This window comes from Panthera tigris, chromosome B2 (assembly GCF_018350195.1).
Source record: "Panthera tigris isolate Pti1 chromosome B2, P.tigris_Pti1_mat1.1, whole genome shotgun sequence".
NCBI classification, from domain to species: Eukaryota; Metazoa; Chordata; class Mammalia; order Carnivora; family Felidae; genus Panthera; species Panthera tigris.
Window position 1 is genome coordinate 94,257,895 of NC_056664.1, and position 13,907 is coordinate 94,271,801.

General features: G+C 43.5%; 1 protein-coding gene across 1 annotated transcript in view; it reads right to left on the reverse strand.

Annotated features, from left to right (window-relative positions):
- Positions 1-2,847: 2,847 nt before the first annotated feature.
- The window catches only part of LOC102957496 (prolyl endopeptidase), a 119,836-nt gene continuing 108,776 nt past the window's right edge, over positions 2,848-13,907 (reverse strand). The window contains exons 12-15 of the mRNA XM_042986893.1: positions 13,447-13,541; positions 10,448-10,579; positions 6,613-6,769; positions 2,848-3,598 (exon numbers count right to left, since the gene is read on the reverse strand). Of these exons, the coding sequence (XP_042842827.1) occupies positions 3,304-3,598; positions 6,613-6,769; positions 10,448-10,579; positions 13,447-13,541 (679 nt within the window). The 3' untranslated portion in view covers positions 2,848-3,303. The remainder of the gene's footprint in view (positions 3,599-6,612; positions 6,770-10,447; positions 10,580-13,446; positions 13,542-13,907) is intronic.

Here is a 13,907-nt window from a genome sequence, read left to right on the forward strand (position 1 = left end):
TACAGGTCTTAAAAGTTGGGGTGCCAGATGTGGGGTCCAGACCCTTCACTCCTCAGGAAGAATCTCTGAGTTGTGCTGGGCGTGGGGGGTGGTCAAAGTAAGATTGTGTCTCAGCCTCTCCTGTTTCGATGTGTTTTTTTTCTCATTTTCCCAATTCATAGGACTTATCTACTTGTGTTTCTTTTAGAGGACATTATTCTGTATGTAGCTGTAGATTCAGTGCATCTGTGGGAGGAGGTAAGTTCAGGACCCTCCTATGTCACGATCTTGAACAAGAACCCTCTTGTTTATGATCTTAGTACCACAATAGTGGGTAAGAGTACAGACTCCAGGGTCCAGCTGCCAGGGTTACTGCCCTGCCTGTTCACTTCCTGGCTGGGGAACTTAGGCCTTTGTCGAATGGGGGTAAGGGTAGCAAATGGCTTGTAAGGTTGCTTGAGGACAGAGTGCTTAGGGCTGGGGGGCACCAGGGACTCAGCAAAAGAATTTATCCTCTGTCTTCTCCATCTGGAGGGTCAACTTCTTGAGGGCAAGACTTTTTTTCTTGGCACCCCTGCCCCCTAGAATGAATGGATGGAGACTATGGCTAAATATTCCGTATTCATTGGCCTCAGCCCTCATCCCACTGGCCTGACTATTGCATTCCAGTCCGATCTCTGCTTTTTTTCTGGGCCCCTCACAGCTTTCAATCCTGTCTTTCATGCACCTTTGAGTCTTTGTAGCCTTTCTGGTCAATGGCTATGTGGTCTGTCCCAGGGAACTCCCCAAGGCTGGTGAAACTGTGTATAATACAGACTGGTGACAGGCTTTTTTAGGTGAAATTTAATCTTTCCAGCGAGCAGCACCATTTGTGTGTAATTGCCGAAGTTCTAGTGGGAGTATTAGGACACAGTAATTGCAAAATTTTACACTATTCCAGGTGTGTACACATGAAACATGGTAAATGTGACTATTTCACAAAAGCCACAAATGCTCTATGGTGTGTGTAGCAAGGCCCTGTGATGAGGCAGTTAGACTACCTGTGCAATGTGTGCAGCTTTGTTTTCAAAACACCATAGATCAGTGTAAGACAGAGTGGAGGGGCAGAGCACTGGACAGGAGAAGGTGGCATCTAATAGGGGAGATACCTGAGATTTGGGAAGGAGCCAACCTCATCTACTTCTAATGTTTAAGGCTTAAGAAAGCTACCCGCAGGGGTGCCTCAGTAGCTCAGTCGGTTAAGCGTCTTTGGCTCAGGTCGTGATCTCAGTTTGTGAGTTTAAGCCCCCCATATCAGACTCTCTTCTGTCAGCGTGGACCCTGCTTCAGCTACTCTGCCCCTCCCCCACATTTTCTGTCTCGAAAAACACATTAGAAACAATTTTTAAAAAAGCTACCTTCAGTTTGTGGGCTCAGTTAACCAGCTAAAATCTAGATGTGAGAGAACTTGCAATTAGAGACCAATTATTTGGTAGGCATTTTTATAAGTGTACCATATTGCTTATTTCTCATAACTACCACTCACTAAGTGAGAGTTGGGATTTGAACCTGGGCCTGACTGACTTCTCCTGAAGCTGAGACCCTACCCACTGCATTTTCACTTTCCACTGTTAAGTAGGAGACCTCAGCGGCAAAGTAGGGCTGGATTTTGTGCCAGCTTGACAATGCTCTGGACTGACTGGGAACAACCCAGTTGTTCGTACCTCAAATGACCCAACTGGTCTAAGGGAAAGGCTGCCTCTAGCTTATCTATGCAACTGTATTTTTTTCCCTGCCATGCTGGTCAGCAGGTGCATGGCAGCTGGTGTTAGCATCTCTCCCGGTAGGTGGTGGGTGGTGGTGATGTCAGTCTGTACGTGCTGATAGCGGGTGGCACACTTTTCTCGGGGGGAGGGGGATACAGTGCATCACATGTTCGATGACAGCCACACTGTATACATTTCTTATTGAAACTCTGATAGAATACCTGATTCTAGATGAGAAAGCAGCCACCTTTCAGCTAGGCTTGCTATGTAGTGATATATACTTGACAGAAAACGGTGTCTAATTTCAGACCTCAATGTGAAAGGCAGAGCTCTAAAGAAAAGCACAAATATGTACAATTGGAAAATCGGACTTATCTGGGGAAGTACAAGTTAATGGAATAACGAGGTGATCTTTTAAAGTTTTTTAAGGTTAAGATACTTCCTACAAAGTAGTGGTTTTATTTTAGTCATCTGATGAAGCAAGACAAAGAAGAAACTGTTTTCCTCTCATAAATTAGATCAGCATTTCCCAGACTGATACCCAAAGGAACAGTGTTTCATGAGATGTTAATGCCTTGAAATGTTATGAACTATACTTTGAGGAATGGTATATCCTCCTCTTTAAAAGGTGGCAGGGGTGAGGGACCGAAACTGTTTAAGTCTGTTCCTAAGTGGTCCGTGGGGGGAAACAGCTTGGGAAACGCTGAAATTTCTGATTTTAAGATAAGTTTGGATAGATGTATCTGGGTAGTTCACTCGTGTGATCTCTTAGTTTTATATGCTAGGTACTCTGATGTCCAGGATAGTTTGTAACCAAACTGATAGGTCAATAATCTGAAGCTTCTGGTCTGCTGCTTTTTAAGAAGAGGTGTCCAAAGCAAAAGAGCCCTGGCTCCGATGATCGGCTGAGTGGTTAATACAGAGGAGAGTGAGCCTGCCTCTAATGGCCGCATCACAATAAACCAGGGAGCTGGAATGGATGCACTCAACCTCTTCTCAGTGCTGGCCTTCTAGGATTTCCTTGTTTGGAAACTAACTTGTACGGAAAGGCGAACTGCTTTGCCAACACAAAAGTGATGTGATCCAGAATGCCCCTCAACACAAAGGAACCAGAAATCAAGCCTCCCATTCTTAAATAACATTTATTATTGTTGTAAAGAAGTCTTTTTCATGAGAACAGCTCTCACATTTAAAGCTATATTGGTTACGGTTACAGAAGCACATTTCACTGAGTGCTCTATATGAAGTATGCCCGACTACGGCTCTGAATTCAGCGATCTATTATTCACGATGTGTTGGCTGCCATTTAGCTATTTATCCAAACATGCCTTTTTAATTTTTTTTTTTTTTTTTTAAAACATGTGCCTGCACAGGGTGGAAAAAGAAACGCCAAGGGCTTGCTAAAAAGGAGAAGCCTAAAAAAGATAAAATTCCCGCAGCAGTTCTGTTCAACTGCAGTCTGTGAGTGTGGGAATAGTGTCCACGTGGGGAAGCATGATGCCCAGTGGTTTCTCCGAGTTAACGGTGTGAAAGCCCTTGAGGTTTTCCCCGGCTGTCAGGAGGGAGTGGGAAATTCCATTTACTGAATCCAGTCGATGTTCAGGCACCGTGCTATGAATGCAAACATATCTGAGACTTCTTCTATCACTTTGGCCGTGGGCTTCCCAGCCCCGTGGCCTGCCTTGGTGTCCACGTGGATAAGCAGGGGGTTGCTCTGCTTCCGGCTACGGCCCACGATGTACTGAAGGGTGGCAATGAACTTCAGGGAGTGGAGTGGGACCACGCGGTCATCGTGGTCGGCGGTGAGGAGAAGCATGGACGGGTACTGGATGTCGTCTGCCTCCGGTAACTTCACGTTATGCAACGGAGAATATCTGAAAGACAGAGGCAGTTTTGTGGGGCCAGATATCAAAAGCAAAGTTGTTTGTTCGCTAGGCTCATCAAGGAGGACTGGTGGGCCCAGTGAGCGAGGCAGCGTAGCAGCTTAACTTCTCCAGCGACGGCTGCAGCTAGCTTGCACACGGGGGACCGCCACAGACCCTGCCTGCATCGTCAGCTGGGCCCTAGCGGGCTGCACTGTTGGAAACCAGGCAGCGGTGTCATGTATTTGCTCGCGCTTTGGAAGACTTTGTAAAAAGCAAAAAACTCACGGGGCTGTTGAAATGACCGTGACTATATATGCACACTTACGGTCTTGAATGATTCCCATACTCTTTAGACTTACTTTTTCACGACTACAAAGCGGACTGACTTTAAACCACTGATTGTGGACGTCATAGGTGTAAGCCTTTCTTTTGTTGGAAAATTTGAAATTCAAAGTTACAGCTTTTTGCCCCTTTAATATCTATGAAACTTTTATTCCAGGCTCAGCTTGGCAGTCCTGGGAAGAACACGGGTCCCCTCTGGGCCTCTTGGTGGCTCTCACAGGCCAGCAGAAAGAAGGAGGCGCCTTCTGAAGCACAGCCTTCCAGGTAAGCTAACAAAAGGGTTTTAAGAATAAAAGTGTAGCCAAATTAAACAGTAATTGATAGTAGTTAGGTGAGCAAGATGTCTTATTTTTTCTTCACATTTGACTCAATATGGACATCATGTCTTGCAGAGCGTTTGGTATTAATGAATACCATCAACTATTTTAGTAGAGTTTTATTTGGAGGGTGAATAGTCAAAAACAGTAAAATTTCTGCTCACGTAACCATATCAAGGCTGAAAAGTTCTCGAGGTAAGCCTCCCAACAGAAAAGAGGGGGGTGGCAATGGATCGGTTTTCTGATTCATTTAAGACTGCTCTTGGATCAACCCCAGATAAGGGTTAGTTCTTGGGGAAAAAGGTTTGGAAAACTCTGCCTACTCAGAATACCAACCCCTACCTGTGAGATTCACACACATGCCACACTTATACATCAAAGATTCTGAGAAGTTCTGTAGAAAATTTATTGAAGCTATCCCCAAACTTGGAAATTCAGCTCCTTCATTGGGGAGACCCCCTTCAGTCTCCAGACGGTGCTTCATGGGACACGCTGCAGGGTTTGAGCAGCTCCCGGTAAGGCCCCCTCTGGCTCAGCTTGTGGTGTAGGGCTGAGCTCTCTGCTCATTTGGGAACAGGAGGTATGAGGAGACTACCACCTGCGAGTGCCAGTTTGGAAAATTAAAGTCTAAAGTAGGAATATCCCAGACAACATCTTGAGAGAAAAAAATACTTAGAACCTTCTTTCCCCCCAAATTAATTTTAGAAGTATTAAGTTCCACTGAATATTTTGTTGCCTTTGATAAACAATCCAGTCAGTATTTTCAACTGAGTTTAGATGGGACTTCTCTCCCTACGTGTGTATTTTCTTTAATTTGAACTAGAGCCTCTTTAAATATTCAGCTTTTACTGGTATTTGCCAATGAGGTTATCTGTGTGTTTAAAAGTATTTAACGAAAAAACTTTAGTCATTTTAGCGGAATCTCTAAGTGAGGAGCTAGCCACAAAAAGCACTGAAAGAAAAAGTTTTTGGAGAAATTATTGTACTGAAATTTAAAGTTGACTGAGAAGGTTGGGACAGGGGACACAGAGCTCTTGCACCATCCTAAGGGCAATTCCTAACTGCTGCTGATAACGGTCTCCAAACCCCTAAATGTGGGAAGTGAAAAGAATGTAGCTTGCAGTCTCGAAGAGTCTAAACACCTGCCATTTTCTCAACTGTTCTTGCCAAAGTGGTTGAAGGCGAGGAATGAAGCTGTGCGATACTTTCATAATGTGATTTGTAGTTTCAAATATACATGGTTACACTGAGAGAACAAAATAAGTTTAATGTACTTGCATACATCTCTATTTCCTTAAAAAATTCCATATATAGATGTAAAGTATGATGACACCTTTTTCTATTATTTTGTGATTGCTAGGATAACAAATTACCATAAGTTTGGCAGCTTTTAAAACAACACAGATATCTTTTTTTTTTTTTTTTTTTTTCCTTAAGAGAAAGAATCCCGAGCAGGCAGCCTGCTCAGTGCAGAGCCTGATTCATGGGGCTGGATCCCATGACCTTGGGATTATGACCTGAGCTGGATGCTCAACTGACTGAGCCACCCAGGTGCCCCACATAGATTCTCACAGTTCTTTCAGTCAGATGTCTGGGCTGGCCCAACTGGCTTCTCTGCTCTGGGTCTCAGCTGAAATCCAGGTGTTGGCTGGCTGGGCTCTTATCAGGAAATTCTGGGAAGAAAATCTATTTCCAGACTCATTCAGTTCCCATGTGGTTACAGGACTAAGGTTTCCATTTCTTTGATGACTGAATGATGGCTGGGGACTGTTCTCAGGTCCCACAGGCCCCTTCCCCCATCTTCAAAGCCAGCAATGGCAGATCTAGCCCTCATGATTCCAATCTGACCTCCCTTTCTGCTGCATTCCCTGACTCCAGCCAGAGAAAGTGCTCTGCCTTTAAGGGTTAGTCACTAGACTGGGCCCACTTCAGTAATCCAGGATTATCTCCTTATTTTAAGGTGAGCTGACTGGTGACCTTAATTTAATCTGCAAAGTCCCTTCACAGCAGCACCCAGATTAGTGTCTGATTAAAGAAACCAGGGGACAGGAATCTGGGGTGGGGTGGGGCTTACAAGTCTGCCTATCACATCTTTGTAGTTTGTTGTTGTTAAAGGTCAAAACAAGGAAGACACACAGGTACTCCCATCACTTTCCCTACTTTTGCAGTAAGTTATATGCAAATATGAGAAACTGTAGAGGACAAAGAGTCAAACACTTATCTTTTTGACTCTGTTCAGTAGTATAATATCACACGGTTAGCAACACACACACACACACACACACATATATATACACATATACATATACATATATCTGTATATATACGTATATGTATATATATCAATATGAATTCAAACCTTACTTGATAAGCCATTCGAAGTGTTGTTTGCTGTCTGAGCACCCATAATCGGTGGTCCAGGCATGACCAATGGTATATTTATGGAACTTCAGCATGTCCATTACTCCAACTTGGGCAATAACACAACCGAAGAGGTCAGGACGCTGATTTGCACAAGCAGCTGAAAACCAGGATAGAAAAGGGAGGCAGTCTATCATTAAACATCTAAATAAACAAAAACAAAATAACACTTTAAATACTTTCAGACCCATGGTTATCCTTTTTCCTAGAGCACAGGAAGAAACCATCATAAATCCCCCTGCCTAATGGCCATAAGCTTTTCTCCCTCCTTTCACTATATCTGAGGGGTAGGGTATTCTCACCAGGAATAGAGCTTTACTCCCCAAAGTGAATCTCAATAGGGGAGTGTTATATGGAAAAACTCAAGGACTTCCTGGAAAATCTGTGTCTCCTGCTCCCTTTCTTTTTTTTTTTTTTTTTTTTTGTTTCTACGAAGAAAACTTGTTCAGGATCTATGACATAATAAGAAATACATATTTAGTCCCTGTCCCCAGTTCCTAGCACAGAACTTCTGAAACTCTTGGGATTTACTGAGTGATAGGGGTAAGAAATAACTGGCCCCTTTCAACCATACCTGAGTTTATGCTAAAGAGGTGACTCTTGGTGGCTCCCTAGATGGCTACATGGTGGGGACTGGTGGCCGGAAGAGCCAACCATGTGATTGGAGAGGTGGATCTTTAATCCCCACCCCTGACCTCTGGGGAGGGAGGGGCTGAAAATTGAATTAATAACAGTAATGATTTAATCTATCATGCCTGCACAATAGAACCTCCGTAAAACCCCTTAACAGTGGAGTTCAAAGAGCTTCCAGGATGGCGAACACACTGAAATACTGGATGGGTGGCATTCCCGGAGAGGGCATGTTAGTTCTGTGAGCACCCCTCTACCCCATCCCCTACTCTACGCATGTCTTCCATCTTACCGTTCCTCAGGTCTATGAACTGTTCTGGCAGATTCTCAAACCTGAGGAGGCAGGTATGGGAACCCCAGCTGATAGCCAGTCAGTCAGAAATACAAGAGGCTTGGACTTGGGTGTCTGAAGTGGGGGCAGTTTTGTGAGTCGGAGTTCTTGCCATGTGGAGCCTGTGCTGACTGTGGGCAGTATCAGAACTGAACTGAGTTGTAAGACATCCAGTGGGTGTCTGGAGAGTTGGAGAATTGGTTGATGTTGGGGGAAAACCCCACACCCGTGGTGTGGGAAGTGTCGTGAGTAGAAACTGTTCATACAGCCCAAGGCAGGGCCTGAAACCCAGAACGGGCTCTAATTAATCACCTAAACAGTACACATTCTTGTACTGTTTTAAAATATTCTTCTTTGTATACTTAAGTTATATAAATGTATTTCTTTGTTTTGATAATTCAACAAGTGTTTATTGAACATCCTGCTGTGTGCCAGCACTGGAGATATACCAGTAAATGTTTTAGTGGGAAAGATAAGTGAACAAGCAATTCCAGTATGGGCAAGTCTGGGTGCTATGGAAGTGGGGGGTAGGGGTACCCAACCCGGTGTAAGGCAGATAGGGAGGCTTTGCAGGGGAGTCACACCAAAGCTGGCATGACGAAGAGTTGGTCAAGAAAATCTGGGCTTTTCCTGCCTCTGGCAAAAAACCTAGTTCGCACCCTAATTCTGATTTCAGTCCTCATTCATAATGCCAGATCCTGAGTCCTACCCTGGGGGACCCTGATTCTCTCACTCAGATGTGAGAGGGGCTTTTCATAAGCCCCTTTTTAATAAGCATTCAACACACTGACAAAGGGAAATCCAATTCTGCAAGTTCCTCATGGGACCAGATTTGCCAAAAGACATAAACCAGTTCCTGAATATCAAACTGAAAACATAAAGGAGTTTATGAAAACATAAAGGAGTTATTGGATGAAAGAGTAAATTATAGAACAATTCTCCCACTATTAGAATCAGATGGTATTTTCAATATCCCTTCTCATTAAATCTTAGATTTGCCCTTAATGCTTCTCTTTTACACCTTCACATACAATCCACGTGCAAATTCAGTTCACTCAAATTCAGGACACACCCAGAATCTGCTCCCTTCTTGCTACCTCCATCGCCATGCCACCACTGGGCCTCACTGGGACGGAGGCCTCCTCCCTGGCCGCCTGCCTTTCTGCCCTCACCTCCCCTTCCGTCTGCCCTGATTGATCCCATTACAAAATAAGTCAAATTATGACACTCCCCCAAAGGCTTCTTATTTCACAGAGTAAACTGGGTCCTCTACACTGGCTACAGGGTCCTGCCTGCTTTCGCCTCCTGCCGTCTCTCACCTCTCCTGACACTCTCCCTTGCTCACCATGCCCAGCAACAGACGTGGGCCTCTTTACTGTCGCCAGAATGCTCTGTGCTCTTGCTGGCCTCAGGGCCTTTGGTGTGTTGTCTGCCTCCTCCACTAGAACAAAAGCTCCGTGGGGTCAGAGGTGGTGTCTGTGTTGTTTGAAACTGTATCAATGCCCTGTCTAAATTCGAACAAATTATTTTGGACGTATGTATTTTACCTACATGGGAAAATTTTTTTACAAGACTATATTCTATTGGGGTAAAGAGTAAAAACAGGTAGGTATTCAGGTTTTGCAATGACTCAATACATTTCAAGGATAAGGAAACTGAGTGAATGTGCTGTCCTCCCTGAACCCTCTTCCAAAACAGTGGATTTTCACATGTGTTTTTAACTTGTGCCTGTAAGTCCAGCCTACATTTGTACAACGGCCCGTCATATCCTAATGACGTTGGGTGTAGGACCCTAGCAAGCAAAGCCCATAAATGTTCGTTACCAAGTGAAATTTAACTACCGAAAATTAGAACAAGCCACTTTGAGGCAGTGCCACTTACAGGTTAAAGGAGACTCTAAAACCATAGTGTTGGGGTGCAACCCCAGCATCACACACTTTCCAGCTGTGTGACCCTAGGCAAGCTACTCAACCTTCAGTGCTCCTGAGTCATTAGGAAAACGGGACTAACCCAATCCCAGTCAGTTCCTGTCTCTTGGGCTGTGTGAGTGTCAAATGAGAATATGCATGAGAAGAGCTCAGCCCTGGGCCCAGCACAGGTGCTCAGCAAGTGAGAACTAACAGTATGAACTCACTCATTACTGTTACGCTGTGCATCCATCTGTATGCTACCTCATTTTCTCCATCTCTCCTCTCGCTGCACCCACAGCACAGGTGTTCAACAAATGTTTCATGATGATCATGCAAGTTCTGAGTAGCACAACCATAGGGGTTATCAGGCTCAGTCCCGTGATGGCTGAACTCTATAAACCTGTGGATCTGTGTGGGGACAGGGTCCTACCCAGTGTGCAGCTCAGAAGAGCTCAGGGCAGACAGGTGGGACAGCTTTTCAGGCTATCATGAATCAAGTCTACGTAAGATGGGTTCAGCAGTATCTTTTTTTTTTAATGTTTATTTACTTTTCAGAGAGAGGGAGAGAGACAGAGTGTGAGTTGGGGAGGGACAGAAAGAGAGACACACATAAAATCTGAAGGAGGCTCCGAGCTGTCAGCACAGAGCCTGATGTGGGGCTCAAACCCATGAACTATGAGATCATGACCTGAGCTGAAGTCGAACGCTTAACCGACAGAGCCACCCAGGTGCCCCTCAGCTGGGTCTTTATGTGTCATTTATCAGGTACCTACTCTAATACAAATGGGTTTTGTTATCTTTGGACCACTGCTCCCATCCATGAGCCAAGTAAATCAAGAGCTGTCTACAGTGTATCTGAAAACCCCCAGAGTGGTAACTAGTAAATACAATAAAATCCAGTTCTCACCCACTAAGAGGCCTCCATTTGAACCTCCATTAATAGTCAGCCTCTTGGGAGATGTGTAACCTTCCTTGATGAGATATTCTGCAGCATGCTGAAAGTCATCAAAGCAGTTCTGTTTGTTTGCCAAGATACCACCTGCAATGTGCCAAAGTGAAAGACTGGTTAAGAAACAAAACATTAAAAAAAGACAATTTTAACCTAAATGGAATTCAAATGATAGGGCAGAGTTTCAACTATTGATCACTTAAACACAATGGGCTGACACCACATTAAGAATATGCATCACGGGGGTGCCTGGGTGGCTCAGTCGGTTAAGCGTCCGACTTCGGCTCAGGTCACGATCTCGCGGTCCGTGAGTTCGAGCCCCGTGTCAGGCTCTGGGCTGATGGCTCAGAGCCTGGAGCCTGCTTCCGATTCTGTGTCTCCCTCTCTCTCTGCCCCTCCCCCGTTCATGCTCTGTCTCTCTCTGTCTCAAAAATAAATAAATGTTAAAAAAAAAAAATTTAAAAAAAAGAATATGCATCATGGAAATCCATCAATACCACAATCACCAAGCCATACGGTGGATTTGTATTTTTCTAAATACAACAGCAGTGCCCCAAAGAGAAGAGATGATCTGTTATGTCAGAGAACCATGAGGACCAAAGTATGAAAGCATGTAATCAGAACGAACCTAGGTTTTGGAGAAGCTGAACTTAACCTTGAGCTGTGCTCAACCCTTTCTGAGCTCCACCTAGTGAACAACGATGGGGCTGTGTGTGCCTCCCCCACCCGGGGACAACAGCAGTGCTCTGCACAGGTGTGCTTCTCAGCTCTCTCCCCTTTGCAGGAGACTGAAATCAACCATGCAAATTACGTAAAGAGAGGAACATTTGTAAGGTCTTGGAATACCTAAAAGTGAAGGCCAAAAGTCAAAGATGTACCCTCAAAAGAACAGATGTCTGAAATAACTGCCTATGAAATGAACAAGAAGCAGGCATAGCTCTAATTAGATATCTGAGATTAACCACTTCTACAGAAATTCAATTAAAGATGAAGCAGTGCTACGAAGAAATTTTTTCATATCAAAACAAATGTTATTAAAATTTTAATCAGAAATTATCAGTGAATTAGAACAGCTAGGATTACTTAGTTTCCAGAAATAATATCATTTTGGGTATATGACTATATTTTCTAAAGAGCACTAAATTTTAAACTCCATACATAAACAGAACGGAATTTAGGTATATCAATGTTCAGTATACTGGGGTCTAACTGGAAAAGTACATTTCTGGTCCTATGCCTAAATCTGGAGAAGTTTATGAATCAGTTTAAACACGGCACAGATCGTCTACTGTTAGCCTCCCTCAAGCTCCAAACTCCACCCAGGGCTTTTGGACAATAAGTTGGTTCTAATTAATACAGAGATGAGAAAGAGCACTGTGCCTATCATACATAGCATGGTAGACACCTGACGACCAGAGGGGTTTTATGGGGAAGAATCTGGGTTCTCCAGGAGAGGGCCACAGGACCAGGAGTCCACGTAGGGGTGTATGTGAGTTAAAACAAACGTTGTCATTAGTAAATCAGGTGTTTCAGGTGATCCAGACTTAGGATACGGATTTGGGATACGAGTCAAATATATGGTATGTAGAGATTTTCTTATTTGATCAATCATCTCTTAATATCACAGTATGATTTTAATGTAATTAAACTCTTAATATCAGGTCAGGGTCAAAATTACACAATGACCATTGATAAAGTCTTTGGGGATGACACATGGGAGTAGTTGACCTAATGATGGCAGGCAGGTCAGGAGCCCATTTGTTAATGAGAAATACTCTTGCTAAGATGCTCAAATAATTTATCTGATGTCAGCCCTTGGGGTGCTTGGTGAATGTTCAGGCAGTCAGACCTGGCCTTTCCTACATCTTGACATGTAACAGGTACTTATGAAAAATCTCTTTACAGATCTATCCTCATCATTGCGGACTGGATTTGATGCAGAAAAGGCCTCAAATTTGGGAACAAGTAGATATACACAGATCTGCTGTTCCTACTGTGGGAAAAGACCCCTTTAACCTGGGGCTGCTGACCAAGCACTGGTGGCCACCTTTGTCCTAGCAGGCTTTCTCATAAATGATGGTCAAGGGTCAAGAGAGGGGAGAAACCTGGGGCTGTGAGGGTGAACGTGTGTTCCTGCATCCTCCTCCAGCTATTGGTTAGTCTATGAATTCTAGATACACAAAAGGCTGAGAGAAAGGATGTACCCCATATATAAAGAAAAGGAAGAGTTAGGGCTTTAAAAAATTATTACAGTCTGGAGAATGAAGTTTCATATAGAAGCAGTATTCTCAGCCAACTGGAATACACGTTTCAGGAGCCCAGAGACCGGAGCCTAAATCATTAAAACCAGAAAAGACAAAGGATGGAGCTCCTGGGTCTAAAACCTACCCATCATGGAGTCACAGCAGTAAGGCCAGGAGGATGCTACTTCTTAGCAATCATGGGAAAATCAGAGAAAACAAGGAAAGAAATGCCCAGGAAGCTCTATTTTAGATTGCTCTTTTTCTTTTAAGAGAAAATGACCTATTTGAGAGAGCCAAATAATGCCACACAACCAACCTGGTATTTACTAAGAAGAGACAGAATAAATACCAAAAAGTGCCCTGCAGATTCACTTTTGACAGTGATAGATAAAAATGTACCTAGTGCATTGCTAAAAAACAAAACAAAAATGAAAACAAAACAAAAAAAAAACCCACCAATTCTGATTATGGTCTAAAAGGAATGTTTCTGAAAAATACATACTTCATTAGATTAAAATAAACAGATTACAAAGGGAAACAAAATGTGAAAACACGGACTTGTTTTTAGAGGGGCAGTGGTGCCTGCAACATGTTTGAAAATACCTTATTTTTCACTTGTCTAGCCAAACACTTTTCTGCTCCTGACCCCGTCAGCTCATTCAGACGTAGCTTTCGCTATGCCATGTCTGTGTTTCTGTAGAGAAAATACTTCACCTTTATGCCACGTCTCTCCGTATTCGCCGCCTCCTCTGATGTTGGCCACTGCAAGGACACCGCCCATGTGTCTCACAAAGATGAGCCTGGACACACTGAGAAACAGAGCAAACACTTAACCTTCTGTTAACTGCCTGGTAAGGACCATGTTGTCTCCCTCCATCAAAAAGAAAATGTATCCCTGAAGACATTCCACATGTAAAATACTGAAATAGGAGATTCATATTTTTATATTATTTGATTAAAGTGAAAAATATAAAAGTTCTGATTAATGTTTAACTGCAAAGTTCATACATTTTCATGAGTATTCGGTTTATCTCATTTTTCTATACTGGTAAATATTTTACTATATGAAGTGAGAATACATAATTCATTTTTTAAACTTTATTTTTAGAGAGAGAGTGTGTGTGTGCAAGTGGGGCAGAGGGGCAAAGGAAGAGGGAGAAAGAGAGAGGGAGAGA